Genomic DNA, 25785 nt, shown 5'->3' with positions numbered 1-25785 from the left:
CGCGAACTTTCTAGGATTAAAACAATAGAACTCTCGCTATCTCTAAACAGACCATGTTTAACTTGGTGGTTGTTATTTTCAACTTTCACAGTAAACGTGTATGATGTCATTTGCGAGGTACTCATATTCGAAATATGCAAACGGAGCGCTTTTTACAACAAGGTTTTGAGTGCAATTGACTGACGACACAATCAACGAATACGTGCGAAAGTTAACGACGAAATATAAGATATTGATATTGCATATTTTAAAGATGAGGTGCTTAATTTCGTTGAATTTTGCTAGGACTAGAACATCTCGAATCTTTTTGAAATGTATGAAATCTTAGTTAACGGGCTGCAATCTATATTCCCTCACGTGAACTTTGAAAATCTTCTTAGTGATGCCCATTTGTAATGGTAGTGGTGAACACATATTTTCTGTACTGAAACCAGTAAAGACATACTTATGAAGTTCATTGTATCAGTTGCATCTAAGCGATTTATCACTAATGTTTATTGAAAATAATGTAACGGTCTTTTCGTTTTCGCGGTTTTTGTAGACTAGGATTCACTCCAATTGCGGAGCCCCTCGCAATTAACGAGAATCTTCCGTTATCAATTTTCTTTTATTGTTTTTTATTGTTTTTATTTTAAACGAAATTTCGGACACAATGACATATATGGATAAAATTAGAACCGAATAAGAGAAGCGTATAAATATCAACGAAAAGAATAAATAAATGTATAAATAAAATGGGGACGGCGGACATCTAGGACGACAACAATTCCATAAAAGTCATACTCATAAAATTACAAATAAAATAGGACAGGTCAGAATGTAGATAAAACTTATCATCAGCGTCATTGAGGATATTCTTCAGATCCCTTTTCCATTTCTTCGGTTGCGCTCGCTAATTCCGTGCCCGGCCAATTCGAATTCCTTCGTCCGTCATTCTTGGTGGGTTTTCCTCGATCGGGAATCCGAATGCGTTTACTTTTTTCGTCGGTTGTCTTTCTTCGTTCGTGATGATTCTTTATTTCGAGCGCACTCTCATGACGATCAACCTCATCCGTCGTCTCCCGCTTATTTCTCGATCGATTCAAAACCCGTCGTCTCTCGCTTACACCTTTCGATCGATTCTAACCCGTCGTCCTCTTCCACTTCTCCATCGATTCTGCTCCGTCGTATCACCGCTTAGGTAAAAGCCCCCCTCCCTACGGACCTACCTATCACTGAGTTCCGTAGTCTCTCTGGTGGCTAAATTCAACTGTTACAATAAGGTTGCGCAATCATTGGAATATGAGAGTAATAATAGTAAATTTTATCAAATTAATGCTAGGAAGACGCCACTTTAATCTTGTATTTATATATTATTCATGGATAAATGTCTAAAAGAGAAGAGAAAAGAAGTCTAAGTATTTTCGTTGTTGTTCAGAACGAAGTCTGTTTGATTTATCATTTATGTTCGTAGTCGTTACTTATTATACGAATAATGTGGTGGTAGCCTGTGACTTCACTATTTTTCAATGTGATATTCAATGCCTAAGCGTTTTATTTTATTATATATTATATAGTTATATTTTAATAATGATTCTAAATTGGTTATGCAGTTTATTTCGACCAGTTTACCCAAACTTTTCCATCAATCTTATGTCAGGGGGGCGTCTAAATTTCAATGCGCTCCGGGGCCTCCAACTGCTTCATCGGCCGCTGCATATTGATTTGAAGATACAATTATGGATTATATGATTTCTTACACCCTCAAAAGTACCCGACTGTGGCCGAGAGGGTGGTTATAGTAAACTTTAGCTAGGGTAACCGAATGTCTACAGCTAACACGAAACACATTCTATTTTTTGCAACACATCTGAAAGAACGTTTGATCTGCGATATGTTGAAGATGGAGAGGAGACAAGACCACAGCTAAATCATGGGACTATCGTTTACAATACTGAATAAGTCAAATTAGTATGATAATATCCAAAATTTGATTTATCATCTGGTGTCAGTTTTTTCATCTACATTGTAATTACTTATAGGTAAACCATAAGCATGTATATCGACTATAGATTAGAAACTGTTTTGATACTGCCATGAGGATTGCTCAAATGCATAAGAATGTTTTTTTTTTTTTTTGCAGGAATCGGTTACGCGGTTGCCTTAATAGCGTTTTACGTTGACTTTTATTATAATGTAATAATCGCATGGGCGCTTCGTTACTTCTTTGCATCGTTTGCTGCCATGTTGCCTTGGACGACCTGTGACAACCCGTGGAACACACCGAGATGTCGCAGACTCGACATCAATGCTTCGTATGTTGGTGATTATGCGATGGCGGATAACCAATTCACTAGCAACGACTCGGGCGTTACTTTCGAAGGAATCAAAAACACAACACTGATAAATCACTATAGTAATGATACCCGATACACCAGTGCCGCACAAGAATATTTCAAGTAAGGACATAAAAAATCTGCAATAATTAATATGCTTGTGTTCAACAAATTATATATCATCACCTGCTACTTCTGAAATTTTGAACTGTTCGTTGATACTTATGTAACTGAAATTATTAGGGCTAGACGCATTTAGTTGGTTGATCTGAGATCATAACGTAGAAATGATATTACGTATCAAAGGTGGAAAGAAGGCGACTACAAGAGTGAAATCACATTCCATCCGTAATGCACACGTGTTCTTTTATTTTTTTAGGTCATTTGAAAATTTGCCGTTTGAGCATGTGAAGCGGATTATTATTTTTCATTTATTATTGATTATTTTGATTATGTGGCAAACCGGACGCAAATTGTATTTTCGCCCGCATACTAGTGCGCATGAAACTGGCAATTTTGCACTTGCTTCATATGCGCGAAAAATAATTTACACGTGAGCGGTCTATAAAAGAGTTCTACGGTAAACAAGTCACGAGTCGATTACATTTTTGAATATCTATTTATGATGAATTTATAGCAACATATAAAATTCTTTGTCTTTTTGTTTGGTTGCTATCGATAAACTTGAAAACTAGTTGATCGACTTACATGGAACTTGCACGAAATTGCTTCATAGATCTGCCCGAGTAATATAGACTATATAAGTTATACGAGTTGGGTTCAATTTGTTGAAAAAGATAAAAAATATTACAAATACCTTGAATTTTGACATGAAATGTACGTTATGCGCTTGGGAATCCTAACCGTCATCGGAATATGGCGGGTTTTGCCTCATATAAACACTTCTCGCAAAAATTAAGGGAACAACAAAATTTCCGCAATTTTTTGGTGATTTTCAACAGGCTGTATTTCAGTGAAAAATGGTCGTGCAAGAAATAAAAAAACAAAGCTTTTGAAGCTTGAAGACTCTAGTTTTTGAATTTTTTGGTTAAAAATTTTTCGAAGCACTATTAGCCATGCAATCCTTGGATAAAGCACGAAGAAAAAATTTTCAAAATTTTTTACATTTTTTTTTTCGCTCTACGGGCATGGAAAATTTTTTCCGAGCTGAACCAATGCATAGGTCGCATAGCCTGTTTATTCAGCTTCAAGATGCTTTTTTTTAAACCTTGATACGACCATTTGTCTTCGAGATATCGAATTTTGAATGCCAAAGGATCCTTTTTCACTCAATTGCCGATATCTCTGGAACTACTGGTCGCACAGCGAGCCGAAGGGCAGTTTCTTTTTCTGCAGAAAATTTCCTACAAAAATCTGTTAAGGTTGATGTCAAAAAAAATTTTTTTCCACCTGTAGCGTTGACGTGAAAAAGGAGCAAAAAAATGCCATTTTGCCTTTTTTTGGATAATCGACTGTATCTTCGTCAATATTAGGGAAGGAGCTTAGGTTAGAAGAAAATTTTACAGCCTAATGTACCCCAAAGGTCCCACTAAATCGGTAGATCGATCGGTTCAGCGGTTTTCCTGGACCGAGTGATTGAAATTTTAAAAAAATCAAGGGAACAAGGTTTTTGTTTCTTAAGGAACCTTGTTCTCTTAATTTTGTCAAAATTTCAATCACTCGGTCCAGGAAAACCGCTGAACCGATCGATCTACCGATTTAGTGGGACCTTTGGGGTACATTAGGCTGTAAAATTTTCTTCTAACCTAAGCTTTCCCCCCAATATTGACGAAGATACAGTCGATTATCCAAAAAAAGGCAAAATGGCATTTTTTTGCTCCTTTTTCACGTCAACGCTACAGGTGGAAAAAAAATTTTTTTGACATCAACCTTAACAGATTTTTGTAGGAAATTTTCTGCAGAAAAAGAAACTGCCCTTCGGCTCGCTGTGCGACCAGTAGTTCCAGAGATATCGGCAATTGAGTGAAAAAGGATCCTTTGGCATTCAAAATTCGATATCTCGAAGACAAATGGTCGTATCGAGGTTTAAAAAAAAGCATCTTGAAACTGAATAAACAGGCTATGCGACCTATGCATTGGTTCAGCTCGGAAAAAATTTTCCATGCCCGTAGAGCGAAAAAAAAAATGTAAAAAATTTTGAAAATTTTTTCTTCGTGCTTTATCCAAGGATTGCATGGCTAATAGTGCTTCGAAAAATTTTTAACCAAAAAATTCAAAAACTAGAGTCTTCAAGCTTCAAAAGCTTTGTTTTTTTATTTCTTGCACGACCATTTTTCACTGAAATACAGCCTGTTGAAAATCACCAAAAAATTGCGGAAATTTTGTTGTTCCCTTAATTTTTGCGAGAAGTATATATATTTTATGTATTTCGATTTCTCGCGTCCACGGACAAAGATTCGATGCGCGTTACATGCGATTTCTCGGAGATTAACGGCTAGTTGAAGCAGTGTGACGTCACCGTCGAACCGCTCGATGCCATGATGGTAACACGTTACGTAATTGTTCACGGCACGTTCTTTGAGTGGTGGATCCGCGAAGGGATATGGTGGTTCTACTATCCAATGTGCCAAGTAACGGCGATCCATGGTAACGACTGCCACCTCTTTCGGTATGAATTTACCGTAAACGTCTCGGAATCCTTGAATATCCACCACGTAATCCATACTTGAGCTTGAAAGAACGTATTCAAATGAATAGAAAGTCGGAAGAGCGAACCTGCCGTGGTGTAGTTTGAATGCTGACTGACTCAGCATCGCAGTTGTTGGCGTTTATATGCAGCCGCGTGGTAAAATCCTCGTTTTAATTTCTGTTTATCGGGTGTCTCCAGCCAGCCTGTTGCTCTCTTTGAAAACGTTGGTGTGGTGTAGTCGCTGCGTCCCCTCTAACGGAAATCACCACCTGGTGTGTCATGGTAGCGGCCGTGATAGGAGGTTGCATAATCTCTCTCTCTCTCTCTCTGGATGACGCCCGAACTCCGTGAACTTATTTTGCTACGTAATCGTGCGTACTCTAAATACCGACGCTCAAGATGGACATCTGATCATCTTGTATACAAGACACTCAGGAATCGGGTCAAAGTGATTCTCACGTGTACGAAAGCACGATACATCTCGGATCGGCTATCAACAGCTGGAGACTCTGAACATCTGTGGCAGAAATTACGGCGACTAGGAGTGGTCTCCAAAAGAACCCACCTTGATATTGTGTTCCCACCGGACGAACTAAATGCATATTTTTGCTCTGTCTTTAATGCAGCGCCTTCTGTATCTCCGGCGGTTTTGCAGGTTGAAAGAGACTTTGATGACAGACGGTTCTACTTCTCGCATATCACACCTACCGTTTTGATAAGACACATTCATCTGGCTGACTCTCACATGGCAGGACCGGATGGGTTTTCTGGGTTTCTTCTGCGACATTGTACTACGCCTCTATTCCCGCTCATCTTGGACATTCTGAATCTATCTCTACTTACCTCGGTCTTTCCTTCTCCGTGGAAACGATCGTTTATTGCGCTAGTTCCGAAAGGTGGAAATCCTTCAACGCCGTCTGATTTCAGACCGATCTTTCTACTCTGCACGCTCTCGAAGATTCTTGAGAGGATTGCACGCGCCGATTTAACCAAACATTTTCAGGATTCCAGTCTTGTCGACCCCCACCAGTTCGGGTTTGTGGTGGGCAGGTCCACTCAGGCCGCCCTGGTGAGGGTCTTAGATGCCGTACGGCATGCTACGGATCGTTGGGAGGTCACAGTACTTGTTCTCTTAGATTTTTCAAAGGCGTTTGACACTGTTGACCATGGCTAACTCATCGAAAAATTGGCTGCACTGAATCTCTCGCGTATCTCACTACAATGGTTCTGGTCTTACCTCACGGGTCAGACACAAGCAGTGCGTACGCCTGGCGGCACATGTAATTGGCTCCCTGTTACATACGGCGTACCCCAAGGATCTGTCCTGGGTCCGGGTTCATTCTCGCTCTACGCAGCAGATATAAACACTGCTATAAATCATTGTGGGGTAGCCAAATACGCGGACGATCTCCAAATTTTCATACACTGCCCGTCATCTCGCTTAGCTGAAGATGTTGAACGAGTGAATGAGGATGTGGCTCGTGTCTGTGACTGGGCCGACGAAAACTTTTTACGGCTCAACCCTGTGCAAACTCAAGCTATGCTTCTTGGCTCCGCCCGAACTCTCAATATGATCCGATATAACCAGGTCCCTCAGATTGTGGTGCGGGGAACTATCGTCCCGTACGTAAATGGTATAAAAATTCTCGGTCTCTACGTTACTCCGACAATAAATTGGCGGGAGCAGGTCACCAACATGTGCAATAGAATCCTCAAAACGCTCTACCAACTTAGGGCCAATGGGCAGGCTCGTACATCTGCTCTCCGACAGATCCTGGTCTCAGCTCTCATCTTCCCCATTTTTGTTTATTGCTCAATCGCACTCCTCGATATTACAGGCGTCGAGGATACTCGATTGCAGCGTTCCCTAAATGCTTGCGTTTGCTTTGTTTTTAATGTAAGGAAATCTGAACACATCAAGCCTTAGTACCAGAGACTCAAGTGGCTGAGAGTTTCACAGCGCCGTAACTATTTTCTCGGGCTTTTTGTTTATCGGGCTCTCAATCTCCGCGTTCCGCTGTTCTTCACGTTTTAACTTACCCTGTGGTCTGCAGTTCGGGAGCGTACGATCCCATCGCGAGCATCGAAATATGAGTTACATATTCCCTCGTATAGAACTGCTTGCCACGAAAAATTTACAATTGTATCGGCCGCTCGCTCGTGGAACTCTCTGCCACAGGCATTACGTGAAGCGTCTTCTTTGGCGATTTTCAAAAAAGGACTCTTCGATCACGTAGCCCTTACATAATATATTGCTGTAAACTAGTGCTTCTCTTACTTCTCTTATTTCTCTTATTTCTTATTTATTTTTTTTCATTACCTATTTCTTATTACTTATATCACTTATTTACTTATTACTTATTATTTATTACTTTTCACTTTTTATCTTTACTCGCTTCTTTTCTTACTTTTTATACGCTCACCTGCTCTAATTCGCACGCACCTTGAACATTGTCTCCGTAACGCGTGCTATAACCACTGTACTCCCCATACCTTACCACTCTCTTGGATATTATTTAGAATATTTAGAATTAAAATCAGAATTAAATTAGTATTCAATCTACTTGTTCTCTTTTTACAACATGTATTGCTTTCTTTTTTATACTTAAGGGTTACCGCCCTTGTATAATAACACTATGTTCTATTCTATTCTATACTTGGCTCGAAAAATCTGTAATCACCTGACGTGCAGCATCTACTTCAATAAGATTATCTAATTCAGCGTGCACCAGACAATTCACAGTTTCTTTGAGGGCATCGTCGAAACGTACTTTGACCCTGAGAGTTCCATGTTTGATGAGCGACCAGTGCGATGGACAGTTGGCCGAGAGATCGGGGGTTAGATCAAAACCCAACAGACAATTTCCATCAGCAAACTGCTGTCGATTGATACTGTTTCCTTCGTTCAGAAAATGAATCCCCGTACCGGAGAAGAGGGTGTGATAAGCATCCACGTAGAGATCCTCTTTGCCAAAATTCATCTGTAGCGGCTTCGATGGGACTTGCACCCTGTCGACGTACAGTGATAGGAAATTCAAAAAGTAGTTTTGAAAATTAAACGGATTGCGCTGTCTGTTTCCGTTGAAGGCTTTATTGCCGATAAAACAGATTATCACTCATTTCGATACTTGTCCGAGTATGACGTTGTCCAGTGTTTTTTCCTATACTCCTGCATGTATGGTGAAGGATTTCACCTCGACTCTGGTCGCGGGATATTTTGCCGTACCTTTGGCTAGTGTCCGTGCATGCATCAGCAAGATTCCAGGACTCATCTTCATTCGGCGAACGAGCAGCGAAGTTTCCAGGATGTGCAGCTAGTGGCGATTTTCGGCTTCCATGATGTAAAAGCTGTTTCTCGATCTCACAAGCCGAAGACGCAGTTCCACACTGTTGAGTAAAAATTTGTCTTGATTAAATACGTCACAGTGCAAATGTCCGATCAGACCAATGGTACGTGCATTGCTCATGACCCGTTTGCGATCGATGAAACCTCGATCAGCACCGGCGGCGTCGGCTTCGTATACATCCGATACTTCTTCCTCGCTGTCGTATTATAAAGCCGATGAAAGATGGGAATTTTGGCGTGCGGTGCGTAATTCAGTAGGGTCTATACATATACTCGATAGGCGTAAGAGTTGTTGGCTGGTGAGACTAGTTTTTGATTGAAGAATATATCGATGTGATTGAACATTGAGTGAAGCAGATTGTTTATCAGGTGGAATGCAGAGCAGCTGCGTTCGCTTCGCCTGCCGGTAGGGCTAGATCAGTGAGCTGTAACTTCATACGTACACTAAGTATAGTGTGTGCCAAGTCGATGTACTTATCGCCGTTTCCAGATACAACAAATTCAATCGGGTAATCATCGGTTAGAGACGATACGAGCTTGTAGTGTACCCATTGACCAGACTCAATAGACGACTGCGTTGGTGGTAGAGAAAACAAATCCAGTTCCGACTTCATACACTCACCCGAGCGCGCGTGCAGGAAGGCCATTGTTGATATTCAAGTTCAAGACGAGCGGCACGTAGGATTACCGTGATCCGAACATGTCTGTAAGATCCCGTTTTTTACAGCACTTCAGTTTTCTTGGTGGTTCCGGTACGTTTGGGTATCATGGCCGATGTTTTCTTTTTCGACCTTCTCCGTCTGATTTTTCTCGTAGTACCAGCTGCTTGGCGTGCGCCGACAAGTCTGTTCACGCGGGCAATATTTGACTCGCGCGCTAACTCGCCGGATCGCCTTTTATATTGTGTTAGGTAGAGGTATAATACGATCATAGGCAAAGCAGGCAAGAAGAACTTGGTGTTCAGAAATGATAGGCAAGTAGTGCTGTGAATAGAAAACTAGGTGCGAATTGGTAGACAATAATGGTAGACAACAGATTTGCCATAATCCATAGGTATCTTGATAGTTTACCCTTATTCGCAATAATTAATAAAAGAGATCGAGCGATCAATTTGTTCACGCAGCACACGGCATTTGCTTCTATCGTATGCGGAATGACAGACATTAGTTGCCTTGGCCGACAAGCAGTTAATACAGCGCAACTTATGTTTACTCCCGTAACTACTTGTCGCATGTGTATCAACGCAACAACCGCAACACACATTGTTTTGACATTCACTACAAGTATGACCGAATATTAAACAGTTAAATAGCGCTACATTAAAGAGACGTGATCATTGACACGATAAAATCGCCGATCTCATTGTTTAAGTCAATAAGAATTTTAATCGAACTGACGATTTCAACAATGTTTGAAATCTTACAACTCGTATATTTCGGCTCTCCATGCCTCGATCGGATTGATATAGGGCTTGATTGAAAGATCAGAAAATATGTAAATTTATGAAACTTGTCGAATGTCGAATTTCATCGTAAGAGGATATATATGTGATAATATTCTCGCCAGGAAGATTAGAACGCTTCTCATCAAAGTAAAATATGGTGCAGTCGATGGCGCACTTTTATGTTTTTCATGAATTTGGCGCGATCGGCGACTGCAGTAGATATACACGGGGGGGTTCTGGATACAAATACTTTCTTTACCAACCAAGCCGCCTATCCGCTGACCAAGCCGCCTATCCGTACACCCCAGAGGCGAACCTTTGAAAGTTACCCCCACTCTCGTAAGAGAAAACGTGCTCTGCCGACCGCTCGTCGGTGAGAAAATCTCCCGAATGACCATGATCGTTGGAAAAAAATCCTCCAAATGACGATGATCGTTGGTAAGAAATGCCTGAAATTGCCGTGGTATTACCCCTTGTGGGATAAATTGTGCTCTTTGTCGGTAAAGAAAATCATGCTCATCGAGCGGGATCGATAACTGCATTACCGAGCGCAATCCGTGAATCCTCAGGCGTTCGAGCGGACCCCGTGCATCCTCGAACGTTCGACCGAGAATCCTGGCATGTGTCAGGTTTTGAGAGCTTCCAGAAGATTCTCCAGCGATCAAAAGGTTTCGAGGGTGGAGTTACGAGGTTGGGAGGCTCATGCAACGGCCTTGAACGAATCCAGCCTGACAAACAATTCGCCCGACGTGTTTTGACTCAACGTTAAGCGGCATGCAGTCAAAGGATTTCGGTGCGACGTTGAATTCTGAAAAACCCGCTCTGGCCTTGAACGGATTTCAGGTCGACAAAAAACTCCCGGAATCGTCCGACGAAAACAATATTCGGAATCGTCCGACGACTTTCGACTTGACGGTGAGCGGCCTGCCGACAACGGATTGCGGTGCGACGTTGAGTTCGTGGGCCGTGTGAAGAAGCTGTCTCGACCTTGAAAGATTCTCGTCCGACGAGTTTCGACTTGACGGTGCGCGGTCTGCGGACAACGGATTGCAGTGCGACGTTGAGTTCGTGAACCGTGAGAAAGAGCTTCTTAGACCCTGAACGATTCTCGGAAACCAAGGCTGACAAACAACGCGTTCGTCGAGTTTTGACTTGACGGCGAGCGGTCTGCGGACAACTGATTGAGGTGCGACGTCGAATTTGGGAAGGTGCTGAAATAAACTCTTAATTATCAGGACAGAGGTTCTAAATTAACGGTTGATATTGACGATGAAAAATATTTTATTGAAAAAAACACAATTTAGGATTAAAGTTTTACATAAAATTCATAATGCTGATACATGAGTGTAATTACATGTTTCTTACTCAACGGTATTGTACTCATGCTCTAGGCAATAGGAATGAATAATTGATCGAGTAGATACCAATTGTCTTTTTTGTTTGAGTAAAAAATTTCGCAGTAACAATACGTTTTGGGCTGCGCAGTTTGGACGTGATATAGCATGATGCGTACAGTTTGAATTCGTATCTGACGTTTTATTCAATTTCTGCAACGACGGACAACCCACATCCATCAAATCAACGACTTCAACTTTTTCACCCAGAATTTTCTGCAGCCAACTTTTCTTCTCCAAACCTTTTACGTAAACTGTTGAAGCATTACGCAATTACATGCATTCGATGGTGAAGCCAAGCTTCTCGAAAGGTAAATCACCACCTTCCCAGGATAGTCCATGCTAATTCCGTGACAGCCACACATTTTCGCTTTTGAATGGAGCGAGTAAATAATTCCAATCTTACGGAGGTTCGAAGAGAAAAATTGACGGGTTGGTATCTTAGTCGAGTGACACAACTGCCAACTCTTTTGGTGTAAAACCAAGACCCGGTCTTCTGAATCCTTGTACGTCCACTATGAACTCCATCGTGAAAAATACTAAATCGATTGTCACAACCTTCAAGGTTTTTATACCAATTTCCTTACCCCATCACTCAGCAGGTTATATTCAATTATACGATCATGTGAAATTAAGCAGTAGGCAGATGTACCAGTAAAAAAGTTATTTTTAGCCTCAAATTCGATACGAATATCAACCGGTCCAGAATTCAAAGCCTCGTTTTGTTTCGAACAGTCGATGAAGATCAAAGGTTCGTACTGTAGAAATTCGCTCTTCGTCAACAGAGGCTCGGGCTCTTTGCCGTAATAGGTGGCTTGAAAGTTTGCGTACATCTCTTACAGTAATGCAAAGCGATTGTGACTCATGTCCAAGTTCAGGTTACCGTACGGATAATACTCGGAATTCAAGAAGAGCTTGACGTCAGTAATGTCACAGTGATCAAGATGACTGGCATTTTTGCCGGCTTTGTTTTTTCGATTCGTTTGAAAACCGAGCATGACAAATCGCGGTTTTTCCAAATGGGTGGACGCTTTCACCGTCCAAACGTGTTTCGTGGTTGCCGGTAGCAAAGGATATTCGTACAACTCCCAACTGCGGAAGCTCATGAAGACAGGTGTATCTTTCTCAATGAAATTCAAAAGTGCGATTTTTCGTTGATCCGAGAGCTTCACTTCCGGTACTAACCATTTCACCTCATCGATCACAATTCTAAAGTCTTCGTCATGATTTGGAACAATGGCATTGAAATCATTTCTTGATCTTGTAAGAATCAGCTCGTGTTTCGCGTTAACGATGATCTTGCGATAGTCTTCAGCGAAGCCCAATATCATGCTCAAGAGAATAACTACGTCAAAGTTGCTATCGTTATCAGTTAAATTTTTCGTTTCCTGAACATCGAGCCATCCAGCATTTTTCACAAGTCAACTTTCACCAGGGTTGAGCGAAGAAAAACCTTTAGGCTGGTCAGGCCAACGCTTTGACATTTATCAATCTCTACAGCGTGAAGTTCGTACCGTACATCTTCGAACAAATGGCAGATGGCGTTATTGACTAAAGTTGTGATCGCCGCTGCAGTGCCGTCCGATTTCAGCAATTTTCCAGAGATATGCAGCGAACTCGTGCTCGGTAATACGCATAAATCCTGATGCTGAACGGTGATTCGAATCTCATCGCTGTTGTTAAAAGTTGCCGATGCGTACGGTCTGTGTGCATGTATTTCTTGGTGTGCGATTGTTTCGTCGAAGAGGACAGGCGTTTGAATGCTCAAGATTTCCTCCTTCATCGTACGTAGCAGGCAACGAAACAGCAGAATGGCAGTTCTATGTTTCGGAAATTCCTTCTCCAATTTGTGTCAGCTTGAGACACAGAGCTATCAGGAACTCCACGTTCCGACGTGTTAGTGGTTCGGAAATTGATGGATGACTGACTTGATCGGGACTTGCTGACTTACTAATATAACTCTTTTTGGGTAATCCGCTATACGCAATACCCATCTGTTATTGTGATTTGATGTGCAGTCTCACAGTTATAACTTCACCACGAAAATTATCCAGGTCTCCGTCTTGATCGACTAACCGAAGCTGTATGTGATCTATGGTCTTGACGGTGATCAGAAGGTATATAACGTGCGACGGCACTTCCACGATCTTATACCTCGGCGGAATGATAGGGAAAAATTCGTGAATAGTATGCACTTTGCTCTCGTTGACGTAGGCAGCTTCGCTGTAATGCTGCATTCGACTTGCAACGCGTTGAACTTGAGAATAGCGACAAGCATATCCGATTGGTGAGTTTAGTTATCTACCAATACACGCGGTGTAAAACCGAGAAGCTGACCAATTAAATCGTCAGGTTTAAAATTTGTGGTACGGTTATATTTGATTTCGCTGCATGAAGTATTATTATTGGGAACATACTTTCCAACATCCTGAATTTCGTGGCTGCCTGTAGACATAGTGAATGCTTCATTGGCTAGGTAAATTTTATTGCGACCGACGTCGACGTTGGGAATGGAATTAAAGGTTAACAGTTTAATGAGGCCGATAGCATAACTTTTGTTCAGAGCAAGTTCGATCGAAGGAAAATATTGCGCTTTGAGAATGGAAGATGTTCTCGATATCGTTAACGTGAGTGAATAATTCATGACTGCAAGTGTTGGAATGACGTTATTCAATTTCGTGTCATGTTTATACAGGTCACCCCCTAGAAATTTCAGACACAAATGTCCGCAATCGGATGTATCGTAATCCTATATCTTTCATCATTATACTCAACGCTACAAGCATCAAGATATTTCACAAGGTCTAACGGAGGTTAAAGATAACCGAAACTTTCGAAATATACGACATCGTTGCCACGTTGCACATATGCAACCCAGTGTGTCCCAGGGCCATTCTCATCGTCAAGATTAACGACAGCTGCCTCGTTTCTATGTAGTCCGTTTTTGGGCATTTCGGTGCGCATAAAGACACCTCGGAAGTATGGAATTTTCATGATTTTTGCATACTTCAGCAAACCCCAGCTGGTCAACGCTTGACATGGTAGCTTCACACTTAGTTTTTTGGCAGGTGAAGACCGAAACCCTTTTTTACGGTTTAAAATGGAGACCTTCACCTAGGGCGATCGATTCTATCGTTTTGTTATGCCGTTTGCTTTCCTCCAATTCTCGTTTAGCCGCGCTCGCATCGTTTATAGCCTTTGCTCTACCCGCAGCACCCCCCGCTAACGCACCCGTAACGCTGAGACCGGCAAAAATAGGTATGAGAAAAGTTAGCAATCCCACAACTTTTGAGGGTAGCGGTAGAACGCGCGGTGATCGGACATTATGTTTACCACCTTACATCTTCTCGAGCACCTTTGAGTGTAGACTTAATGCTCGTTTTCGCGTCGTAGCTCCAAATCATAGACTATTTTGCCGCTCGTATGATTTTGTTCAAGGAAACGTTCTCTGGTTTTCGACATCCCATGCCTAACTTTGTTTTCACCTTCATCGTGTTAGCTGCAGCCTAAGCGGCTGCCTTTTTACCCAAATTTGCGTCCTTTGCGAGAACCCGTTTCCAGGATTTTTCGGCTAATATTTTTCCGCGACGCTTCTAGCTTCAAGGTTCGCATGATTTTTCGAATACGCTATATCGTGTTCCCTACACGCTGCATCGATAGGATTGATACCGGAATCGCCTCTCGCGAGTCATTTCGTCAACTTCGTACCAGGACCGCAGTATTGGTAACCGGGAACATGCAACTCGATCGGGAGTTTGTTGATAATGCTATTTACTAAACCTTTCTCACTTGATCGCTTTTTTAAGGATCGCTTACAATCACGTGTGTGCACAACCATATCCGCTCTACGACTCAGAGAAAGTTTTTATAAACGATGCATTTAACGAGAATCCAGCCAGTCACGTTCGAAATGAGGTTCGAGACACAATCGACGAAGGTGCCGGTGATGAATTTTGATAAATTTACGCAGCAGAGTACAAAATGGTAAAAACGTCATGGCGAATTGTTGCCGAGTAGTGTACGTGCGGTATTCTGCGGACCATCCAACTGTGGCAAAACCAACGCATTATTTGCGTTCATAACGCATCCGAACGGCTTGAGGTTCGAAAACCTGTACGTTTACTCAAAATCTCTCAATCAACCGAAATACAAGTTTCGAGTCAAGTGCTCGAAAATGTCGACGGTGTTGAGTATTACCCCTTTAACGAGCATGAGCACGTCATTGCACCCAACGAGGCGCAACCTAACTCGATCATGGTATTCGATGACGTAGCGTGCGAGAAGCAGGATAACATACGCGCGTACGTTTGTTTGAGTAGCCATCACGATGTAGACTGTTCCTATCTTTATCAGACGTACGCTCGAATCCCTGAGCACGTCGTGCGCGACAACATCAACTTGCTGGTCTTATTCAAACAAGACGAGATGAATCTGAGACATGTGTACAACAATCATGTAAACACCGATAAGTCGTACGTGGAGTTTACAGCCTTGTGCACGGCATGCTGGAACGGTGACAAATATGGGTTCGTAGTGATCGACAAGGATAGAGAGCTCGGTAATGGTCGGTAAAAAAAGGGATTTGACAATTTTATAAACATGACATGAGATTGAAATACACGATCTTCGACGGCGACGAAACAGTAGCTCTCCAGAACGAGTTGTGTCAACATGCAGGAAATTCGTAAGGATAAAGAAGTCTTGCATCGTATCACTCAGGCGAGTAATGCGATTCGTCGTAAGCACAGAATCCTCATGACGGGAAAAGAGTCGCTGCAGAAAACAATGAAGGATGCCTTCAAACCTGTGGTAACCCCGCTGCAGGAATAAGTCAATGTTTCTTGAGGCACAAAACTTGTCAAGGAAGAGATGAAGGAAGAACTCAAAACTGAAAGGAAGGATGAGCCGAAGAACGAAATGGAAACAGAAGATTCTTTTGCAACTGCAGAGGAAGAGGATCAAACTGTCACAGAATCGTCAGTGAGATCAGAAAATGAATATCTCGAGATGCTCCACGATAAACGAAGACAGCACGAGTTGGATACCGTGTACGGGGTACGGAGTGTGTCTACTGCCGGGCTGATGGTTGGTGTCTCACCGATTAGCTTCGAGCGCAATTCCGTTCGCATAGACGGTACGCTCTATCCGAAAACTCAGGGACTGCCAGAGCTGCTATTCAAAAAGATGCCCAACACCGCTCACGTTACCCGCAACAACAAGGAGAATTACAGAAATATCCTTCTTGCAACAAATGCTCACAGAAAGTACTATAGCACCACCGACCCTATCCGAAACGCTCAGAGCGCGAAATTCAAGCATTTAATTCGTGAGCTGCGCAATATCTCTACGTCAGGCAAAGGTCATCGTCACAGATGTCGAAGCGTACGGGCAAACGTGTTCTGCTACCTCAGGCTTGGGTTACTCGACAAGGTATCAAAACAGATTACATTTTTTGGGACGACGCCAAGGCATCTCAAGCGGCTGTGAATATAAGTCACAACAATGAAATTATGTCGATTGTCGAAGAATTATGGGATGCCGGAATGATTTATTAGCCAATTCTCGTCGACTATGCAATCATTTACGAGATGAGAGTTGACGTGTTTGGGCGTCAGCTGAATAAAAACACAGCTGCAAGCACTTCCGGACCTCCGGGTGTCGGGTTTTAAATAACAGCGGACGGACATAACGATATAGAACGAAAGACTGTGCGATGTCGCAGATCCCACAGAGCCGAAATATGCCGTAATTTTGGAAATCTTAGGACGAAAACTCAACGTGCTGCAAAAACAAATCGGCAACCTCGATCAAATGATTATGGCTTTGGAGATCACCACGGAGAAAGCCTTGGATACCTGTTACACAGACTTCAACACAGGTAGAGACCTGTCGATTCGAAACGCAGAAATCATTTCTAAATTAGACACCAGAATAAGAGCGTTGGAATATGAAAGAGAAAAAGCAAGCACTGGTGATGAAACTGCATAAGCCTGCACGCCGGAATAACCCGCGTCGACGTGTAGACGTGCACGGTATCGACGAGACCTGGCAGGCGGATCTTGTTGATATGATGTCGTACGCTGGACAAAACAAAGGCTACAAGTACATGCTTACGGTTATTAATATCTTTTCAAAGTACGCGTGGGCTGTACCGATAAAGAGCAAGTCTGGAGATGATGTTACGAAGGCAATGGAATCTGTGCTTGTCCAAGGACGGGTACCGAAAAATTTACACGTCGACAGAGAAACGGAATTTTACAACTTGAAATTTGAATCGCTTGTGACACGTTCCGGAATCAAACTTTACTCCACGTACAGTAATTTGAAGGCTTCGATCTGCGAACGTTTCAATCGCACGCTGAAAGGTAAAATGTGGACACGGTTCAGCATGCAAGGAAGCTACAAGTGGCTCGATATCTCATTTGATTTGGTTTCAGTTTACAGCAACGCCAAACACCGAACCATAAGAATGAAACCGTCGGACGTCACCGTTAAGAACGAACGGCTATTATTACGTCAGGCATACGGAGGGCTTCGAGCGATACCTACCATATCGGCAAAGTTCAAATCTGGCGACAAAGTTTGAATAAGCAGATTCAAAAATGTCTTCGAGAAAGCTTACACTCCCAATTGGACTACTGGAATATTCACGATAAGTCGAGTGGAAAATACTCAGCCTGTAACGTACAAGCTCAAAGACTATGGAGATCAACCCATCGCTGGTGGTTTCTACGACCAAGAGCTCCTCAAGGTTAAACATCCGGATATCTATCTGGTAGAGGGGGTGCTCAAGAAGCGTGGAAGAAAAATATATGTTAAATGGTCAGGTTTTGACAATACACACAATAGTTGGACAAACGAATCGGAAATGTAATATTTGAGTGAATGATTTTTATGTAAAAACGTATGTGCCGCTTTATTTTATACCCGACACATAACAAGTATGCATCTTTATTTTTTAGACAATCGACAGACATATCCATCGTTGAACAACTTTGTATATTTCGGAGCGTTCTCATTCACTATCCTACATAATAATATTTTAGACATCATGGTACAGTTATGAATTAAGTCCTACATATATTACGATACGGTAATCACAAAGCTAAGGTGCAGGCTTATAGCCCCACGGAAGCGTGTCGGTTGTGTTTTGAAACACGATCCGCTTGTCGTCATTCCAGCTCAGTGCCACTTTCTGCTGTTCTACGGTGTATACCTCGAGCTTTCGACTCAATATCAAATGCTGATTTGTAGACAAATTTTCACGGTTCAAAACACATTCCAAATAATCGTTGAAAGTTATTTTTCTCAACGCTGATCCTTTGACACCTTTGGCACGTTTATTGTCTTTCTCATCTCCCAAGACTCGGAATGCGTACAATTTTGCTCTTAATCCTACAAATTTCAGCATCATTTTTCCGTTATTCTCATCTTTCATCAAGCCGAGAACTTTTTTGTTCGCTAGAGGCATTCCATAAGCGTTGTGAAGCGGATAATCAGACGTATCGAATTTGTGCAAGTCCTCCTTCATATGTTCGTATATGTCGGGGACGGTAAAATTGTAAATCAAACTGTCGGTATCCGTATACAATCATCTTGCTGCATTGCCAAATTTCTGCTTAATTGAATTATAATGAAAATCGTACATATATGTTTTAGCCAGATCCATGATGGGGAAACCTGCATACAATGGTTTCTTCAACTTGACTTTCGTCCTACTCATTTCGACGATAATCATATCTTTGTCAAAAACGGTACAGCTGTGAAAATTGGGTATGGCAATAGTAGCTCTAGCACCGTATCTTCCATCCCGTTTCGTGATCAGCCTGACATCTCTATACTTCCTAACATTTTCCATTGTTTTGCCAAAAACTGCGTTGTTCATCAGTTTGTAAAAATTTTTCTCGAATTCGCTGTGAGATTTTCTCCGCAAATCGGTATTTAACTCTATGTATTTTTTGAGCCACGGGGTTTGCCTGAATATGAGAACTCTGTGAATTTTGAGTAATCTTGAGCCTCATTGTAAGCATCGTTTCAAAACGCTATAGTGAACAACGTAGTTTTTCTTGGAAAGTAGCTTGGGCGTCATTTTTGGCTGTTTCTTATCCGAAATCGGAGGTACATAGTGCTCCGGACACAGTGGTAAATCCTTATGAACTTCATGCAGTTCCTCAGGATATTTCAAATCCACTCCCAGTATGTAACCAAACTCCGCATCGTCCAAAATGGTGAGAAACCCACAGGAAAGGTACAGACATTTTTTACAGCCCTGGTCGGCGGATAACTAGTCCGGCCTTGGCTAGTCTTGGAGGAATATCCTCAGAGGTCTCGACCACATTCATTCGCTTCCCATTCATTCCTCGCCATTCCCTCACCCAACCTCGGGAGGCTGGGCCGGTTGTGCTTAGTGGTAGTCGCTCATCTAGTCTCGCCTCTGCCTAGGGACTTTGGGGCCCTAGTCATTGGGTCCTCTAGATTCATTGCGACCGCCAAGCCCCTACACCACGACAAGGTGACAACCGACGTAGGGGAACCTAACCTAACCTAACCTAACCTAACGTGACCTAACCTTTTTTTTTTTTTTTTTTTTTCGCCGAAGATCTACCGCCGAGTTGGAGTTCCTCAGCTCGGGGGCAAGTAACCGCCTTTCGGCATTACAACTTACACCCGATCCAGTCGGCGTGGTGTGGCACCGTAGCGTGCCCCCTGAGGGGGCCAGCCCGGGTGCCCTCATCTCGCCCACCGGGGGTAGCCAGCTGGGGACAAAGTTAGGCTCAGTTAGGCCCGTCTACTTTTCTCAACCGGGCTTCGGACCGGCTATGGCAGTCGCCCCTGGTCGCAAGCCCCTCCCCGTGGGGACGCGGGGTAGCCCCCTTCCAAGGGATATTAGGCGCTCTTGGTTATTATCAAACTTCTGTGTAGGCGAAGGTCCCCTTATTTGAAACACCCTCTAATCTGAACTCTCTGCGGTGTGAATGTGAATAGATGAATAAATGAATAGAGTAAACGGATAGTAAGTGTGTAAAAAGTAACATGGGTAAATTAGTATGTAGTTTAAAATAGACATGGAAGGACGTTACGATGTTTAAAACTTGTCAATAGACAAGGTGTGAATGTAGATAAATAAATAGATCAATAGAGTAAAAGGATAGTCAGTGTGTAAAATTATCAAAATAGGTAAGTAGATGTCTTGTAAAATTATTATGTAGTTTAAAATAGACATGGAAGGACGTTACGATGTTTAAAACTTGTCAATAGACAAGGTGTAAATGTAGATAAATAAATAGATAAATAAATAGAGTGAAAGGATAGTCAGTGTGTAAAATTATCAAAATAGGTAAGTAGATGTCTTGTAAAATTATTATATAGTTTAAAATAGAAATAGGAGTAAGTCACGATGGTAAAACTTGTCAATAGACTCGGTGTGAAGTATGAATGAATACATGAATCAAGTGTGTATAGTCAGAATAGATAGATAGGATAAATAGAATAAATAAATAGAGTAAATAGATAGATAAATAGTCAGTATGTGAAATAGATAGGAAAGGTAAATTGGTGTATAAATCAGTATTCAGTTTAAAATAGGAATGGAAGTAAGTGACGATGATAACACGCGTCAATATCTACAATGCCTGATATAAGTGAGTAGGAATCTTTTAAAACTTACAAGATGGTCTTCTTTTATCAGAAGCCATTGTTTCTGTCGTCCTTATCTTTCGTTGAAATGATTTCATAGACTATTGCCGCGATCTCCTTCCACCTTTTCTCGCTGGAGAGCAACTCCTCGACGATGTTGTCCGGGCTTAGTGGTTCCCCAGTCCTCCTCTTCCAGGATTGACCTCTCACTGTGTTCCATTTTTGGCACCTAAATATTGTATGCTCGACGCTGTCTGAGGTCGCAGTACAGTAGCCACATCCTGCCGCTGTCCGTTTCCGGAATCTGTGCAGGTATTCATTGAACGTCCCATGTCCGGTGAGCATCCGCGTCAGATGGTAATTTATTTCCTCATGCGTCCTGTCCAACCATTTATTAGGGTCCTTGATGAGTCTCCTGGCCCAGTTACTGGTGTTGCGGTGGTCCCTCCACCTGGTGCACCACTCCTGTCTCGCCCAGGACGTCGCCTCCTCCGCCTCTCTTCTCATCGCCTCTTTCCTCTGCCTCGGGGTTTGGTTGGTTTCCATCTCCCGTCTTGCTCCTCCCTTGGTCCACTGCGGCCTTCATTTCTGCGCTGTTATCTCCAGAGGTTGTATACCCGCGATTACGGTAAGAGCCTCATTGGGTGCCGTTCGGTACGCCGACGCAACCCTCAGTGCGCATGCCTTTTGAACTACCCTGAGCTTTCTAGCTCGCGTCTCCTTTCTGGCCTCGTCGCCCCAGATTTTAGCCCCGTACATTATAATGGATTCGCCGACGCATGCGAGTTGCTTTCGTCTCGCCTGTTTCGGTCCCCTGATATTGGGCATAAGCCTCCCGATACTATTCATCACTCTTATGGCCTTGGCCGACGCCATGTCCAGCCGCTCCGAGTAGTTCAGTTTCCTGTCTAGGATGATGCCTAGGTATTTCATGCTTTTGGTAGCATGGATTTCCTTTCCTCTGATTTGTACTGTTTCTGGTGGTGGAGCTCTTTTCTTCGTAAAGAAGACCACCTCTGTTTTTTCAACCGCGATCTGAAGTCCTAGTGTTTCAATCTGTTCAATGACCTCAGCAGCTGCGCGGGAAGCCCTCTCTGCGGTCTCCTCTCCTGTCCGTCCCTCTACCAGGATCAAGGTATCGTCCGCGTAACAGGTGATCTCCATTTCTGTGTTATATGTTTTTGATAGCACTTTATTGTATGCCAGGTTCCAGAGGGTTGGCCCCAGTATCGAGCCTTGGGGGATGCCTCTTGTCAATTGCGCCTTGACGCTCTTCCCCCCAGCCCTAATCTGGATGTGTCTATCGTGTAAGTATGATCTGAGGACCCCTGTTAGGTCCTCCGGGAGCTCAGCCGTTGCCGCTGCCTCCATTATCTCCGGCCAGGGGATGGACCTAAACGTATTTTTTATGTCTATGCATACCCCAGCCACCCAGCCTTTCCTCTTAGTTTTTTGTTTGATGGCCGTCGTCACCTGCTCCACTGCGTCGATCGTCGAGAGGGCTTCGCGGAAGCCGTATTGATTTTTGCTGAGGAAGCCTCTATTTTTCAGGTGGTCTTTCATTTTATCATCCACCACTCTCTCCAGCGTTTTGCCCAGGACACTCAGGAGGCTGATCGGCCTGTATCCCTGCTTTTTCTTCTCTCTTTCTTCGCCGTCGGTTTTGCTCGTACCCTTCGGTATCAGGATCAGCTCTGCTTCTTTCCGGATCTTCGGAAAGTATCTCCGTTCGAGACACCTGTTTATCGTTTCACCAAGGGGGGCCGGGTTCACCCTGTAAATTTTTTTTACCACTTCGGGGTAAATGCCATCGGGTCCCGGCGCCTTACCCGTCTTGGTTCTCCTTACTGCCCTGTCTATTTCGGCATACCCTAGAGGTCCACCGTCGGCTGTGTCTGACTCTCGCTGGTTTTCGTGTCGTCCTTCGTCCTCGCCGCTCGGCGCCAGAGTCGGTCCCGCTGGGAACAGCGTGGCGTATACCTCCATCGCTTCCTCCATATTCGAGGGTCCCGCGTTGGCGTTACTCAATTTCCCCGTAACGATTTTGTATGGCTTCCCCCATACGTCGTCGTCGATGGTTCGTATGAGGTCATCCCAGGCTCTGCCTTTGCTTGCTCTTATGAGCTTGCGAAGTGCTCGTCTCTCCCCCCGGAGCTTGTCCTCCTGGTCTTCGGGGACCTGTTCCCCCATACGTGCCCTTCTCTTTCGTACCCTTTGCAGGAACCTTCTTGTTTTTACACATCTTTGCCTGCCTGCCGCGATCTCCTCGTTCCACCAATAGACGGTCTTCCTTCCGCCGCCGTGACGCCGCCTTGGCATGACCCTGTCACATAATCCTTGTATGGACCTTGTAAGCTCCCCCGCCATGTACTCGGGGTCCCCCTTGCATGGCGTTTTCACTTCGTTCGCACACCGCTTCATCTTGGCCTTATTGAGTTTTTTGAGGATCCATTTACGGGTGCCATCCTTCTGTGTTGCTGGCCTTTGCCCTGTCACTTTCTCCTTGCCTTGAAGTCGGAAGCATATTGCCCTGTGATCGCTAAGGGTTTCTACTTCTAGGACCGTCCAACCTTATATTCGGCTTGCTACGTCCGGAGTTGCTATGGTGACGTCTAACACCGCGGTCCATCCCCGTCGCTCGAAGGTATGCTCTCCGTTCAGGTTCAAACACACCATGTCCAGAGCATCTATTAGTTCTTCGATCCTCCTCCCTCGCTGGTCGGTCCTGTCAGTCCATACCCTTGATTTGGAATTCAGGTCTCCAGCCAGGATGACCCCACGTCTCTTTCTACTAGTCGGACCCTCATGAAGTATGGCTCGCAGTGTCTCTTCTATTTCGGCCACCTGTCTCCCGTAATCCCTCCATTTTTCGTTCGGTGCGAGGTAACAGCTTACAATCACTATTTTGTTTACTTCGACCACCACATAGGTCCTGCCCGCCACCAGCTTTTTTGCGGACAGGTTTTTGTTTATAATAACGACGCTGGCTTTCCCGTCATTGCTACTGTACCACCTGCCCAAGCCTCTGCCTGTTTTAGCAGGTTCGCTGATTATGGCTAGGTCTGTCCGCTGGTCTGTGGTAGTCTGTGCCAGTAGATCGGCCGCAGCCCTCGAGTTGTTCAGGTTGATTTGTAGGCAGTTAAGACTCACCGCCATTTTCTGTTCCGGGTTGTTGTTGTTGTTGCCCGGTGCCGATTGGGGATACCTCGTTCCTAGTACTATTCGACACTGGGGTGGTCCCCTGCTCTACTAGACTGTCAAACTCCGCGACCTCTTGGCACGTCCCCCGCGGGGAAATTCCCGGTGGGACCCTATTGCGCTCTGTCCCTTTTACCAGGTTTCCGCGCTGTCCCTGCCCTCCAGGGCCACGGCACACCTCCTCCTTGTGCCCGTGTCTGTTGCACTTCCTGCAACGTACCCCTTGCGGGCCAGTAATAATTCTGGCCATGGTCCAACCTATTCTTATGTTGGCTCTCCCATTCAGGGCCTGTAGGGTGCGCCGACTGATTTTTACGATGGCGGCTTTCTCATTCCAAGGGTAGGTGATAATCCGTATAACTTCCGTCTGGTCGCTGTCGTCCCTTTCCGTGGGTACCTCGTTGATGAGTGCGGTTCGGATGTCTTCCGCCTGCACTAGTGCGTCCAGCCCACGAATCTTTATTATCACCGTGTCACCCAGTAACTTGACGTCGGCCCCCTCTCCTAGCTTTGTGGCCACCAGGTCCGCCATTTTCTTGGCCGTTGGCATCTTCTCGCATACCAACAGGAGGGACCCGTCCCTACTCCTTCCAATGCTCCGCAGGCCCCCGCCTTCCGGTGGTGGAACACCCCTTTTGATCCTCTCCAGGGTTCTTTCGTACACCTCCCCCTCGACCCTGACGATTACCGCGAATCCCCTTTGCTGTCCTTTCTTACTTCCTCCTTGCTCAGGGATTTGCCCCCCCGCTTGTGTTTTGGTTCTCTCCCGTCCTCCGTTGGCCGTTGCAGCAGCGGTGGCCACGGGTGTGGTATGCGACGACGGGGTCCTCGTCTGTACCTTAGCCTTGGCCGCCTTTGCCTAGCTGAAGGCTCCTTGTCTAGGGTGGTCGACGGTCTTGGCCCTGTTAGCAGGTGTGGCCCTTTCCTCCCTTATCGACGTTTGGACCCCGCACGATCTGAAAGTGCGCGTTCCCCGCCGGATTCTTTCTTCCACGCTTATTTGCTTCGCTGTCCTCTCTCTCGTTATGGTCGCTGTCGGGGGAGTGGCAGCCTTTGACCCCTTGTTCTCAGCGGGTTGCCGTTCACACTCTTTCTCTAAGTGCCCTGGTTGTTTGCACCTGAAGCACACCTTGTCTGCCACCTTACACGACCCTGCCGTGTGCCCGACCGTCCCGCACCTGAAGCACCTCTTATCCTCTTTGTATTCTCTCGTACTGGCTCTTGCCCAGCCGATTTTCACGTGCCGCAGCCTGATCAGGGCGTCGATTGTTTTCCCCGGGGCTCTGATGCACGCCGTGAGGGTGCCCCGTGGTGTACTCTTAAGGAAGACTACTTCTGTTCGGCCTTCTGTAGCTATATCCACCGCCTGGGTGATCTCTGCCGCCGTCGTGTTCGCCTCAATATTCTGGATTATGGCCCTTTTCGTCCGTTCACCCATAATTTCGGCGGCGATCCCTTCGTTATGAAGCCTGAGCACTAGTTGTGCCGCGTCCGTCTGGCCTCGACCGTTACCAGCGCGTCTTCGTTCATCCTTGCCTGTCTGATAGCATTGACCTTGATGTCGTCGGTCCGGACAGTCCGCTTCAGGTTTCGGATAAGATCAAGGTAGGTCCTTCCCTTAGCCTGTATGCGCACCGTCTTCCTTTCCTTTCCTTCATTTTCTCTCCGGAATCCCTCCTCCTCTGCTTCGGTCCCCGTCGGAGCGGACGTTGCCGTGTGGGTGGCGGTTTCCCTGATGGCCATTATTGTCTGCTGTCTGAGTGTACCAGCTATGCGGTGTCCCTCTGCTTCCCGTGATTTGG

The 25785-nt window shown here is 44.5% G+C and overlaps 1 protein-coding gene across 1 annotated transcript in view; it reads left to right on the top strand.

Moving 5' to 3' along the window:
* Window positions 1–25785, top strand: part of LOC124178536 (sodium-dependent dopamine transporter) — a 420680-nt gene that overhangs the window by 161036 nt on the left and 233859 nt on the right. The window contains exon 5 of the mRNA XM_046561971.1: window positions 2123–2438. Within this exon, the coding sequence (XP_046417927.1) occupies window positions 2123–2438 (316 nt within the window). The remainder of the gene's footprint in view (window positions 1–2122; window positions 2439–25785) is intronic.

This window comes from Neodiprion fabricii, chromosome 3, assembly GCF_021155785.1.
Source record: "Neodiprion fabricii isolate iyNeoFabr1 chromosome 3, iyNeoFabr1.1, whole genome shotgun sequence".
NCBI classification, from domain to species: Eukaryota; Metazoa; Arthropoda; class Insecta; order Hymenoptera; family Diprionidae; genus Neodiprion; species Neodiprion fabricii.
This window is presented reverse-complemented; position numbering and strand designations above follow the sequence as displayed.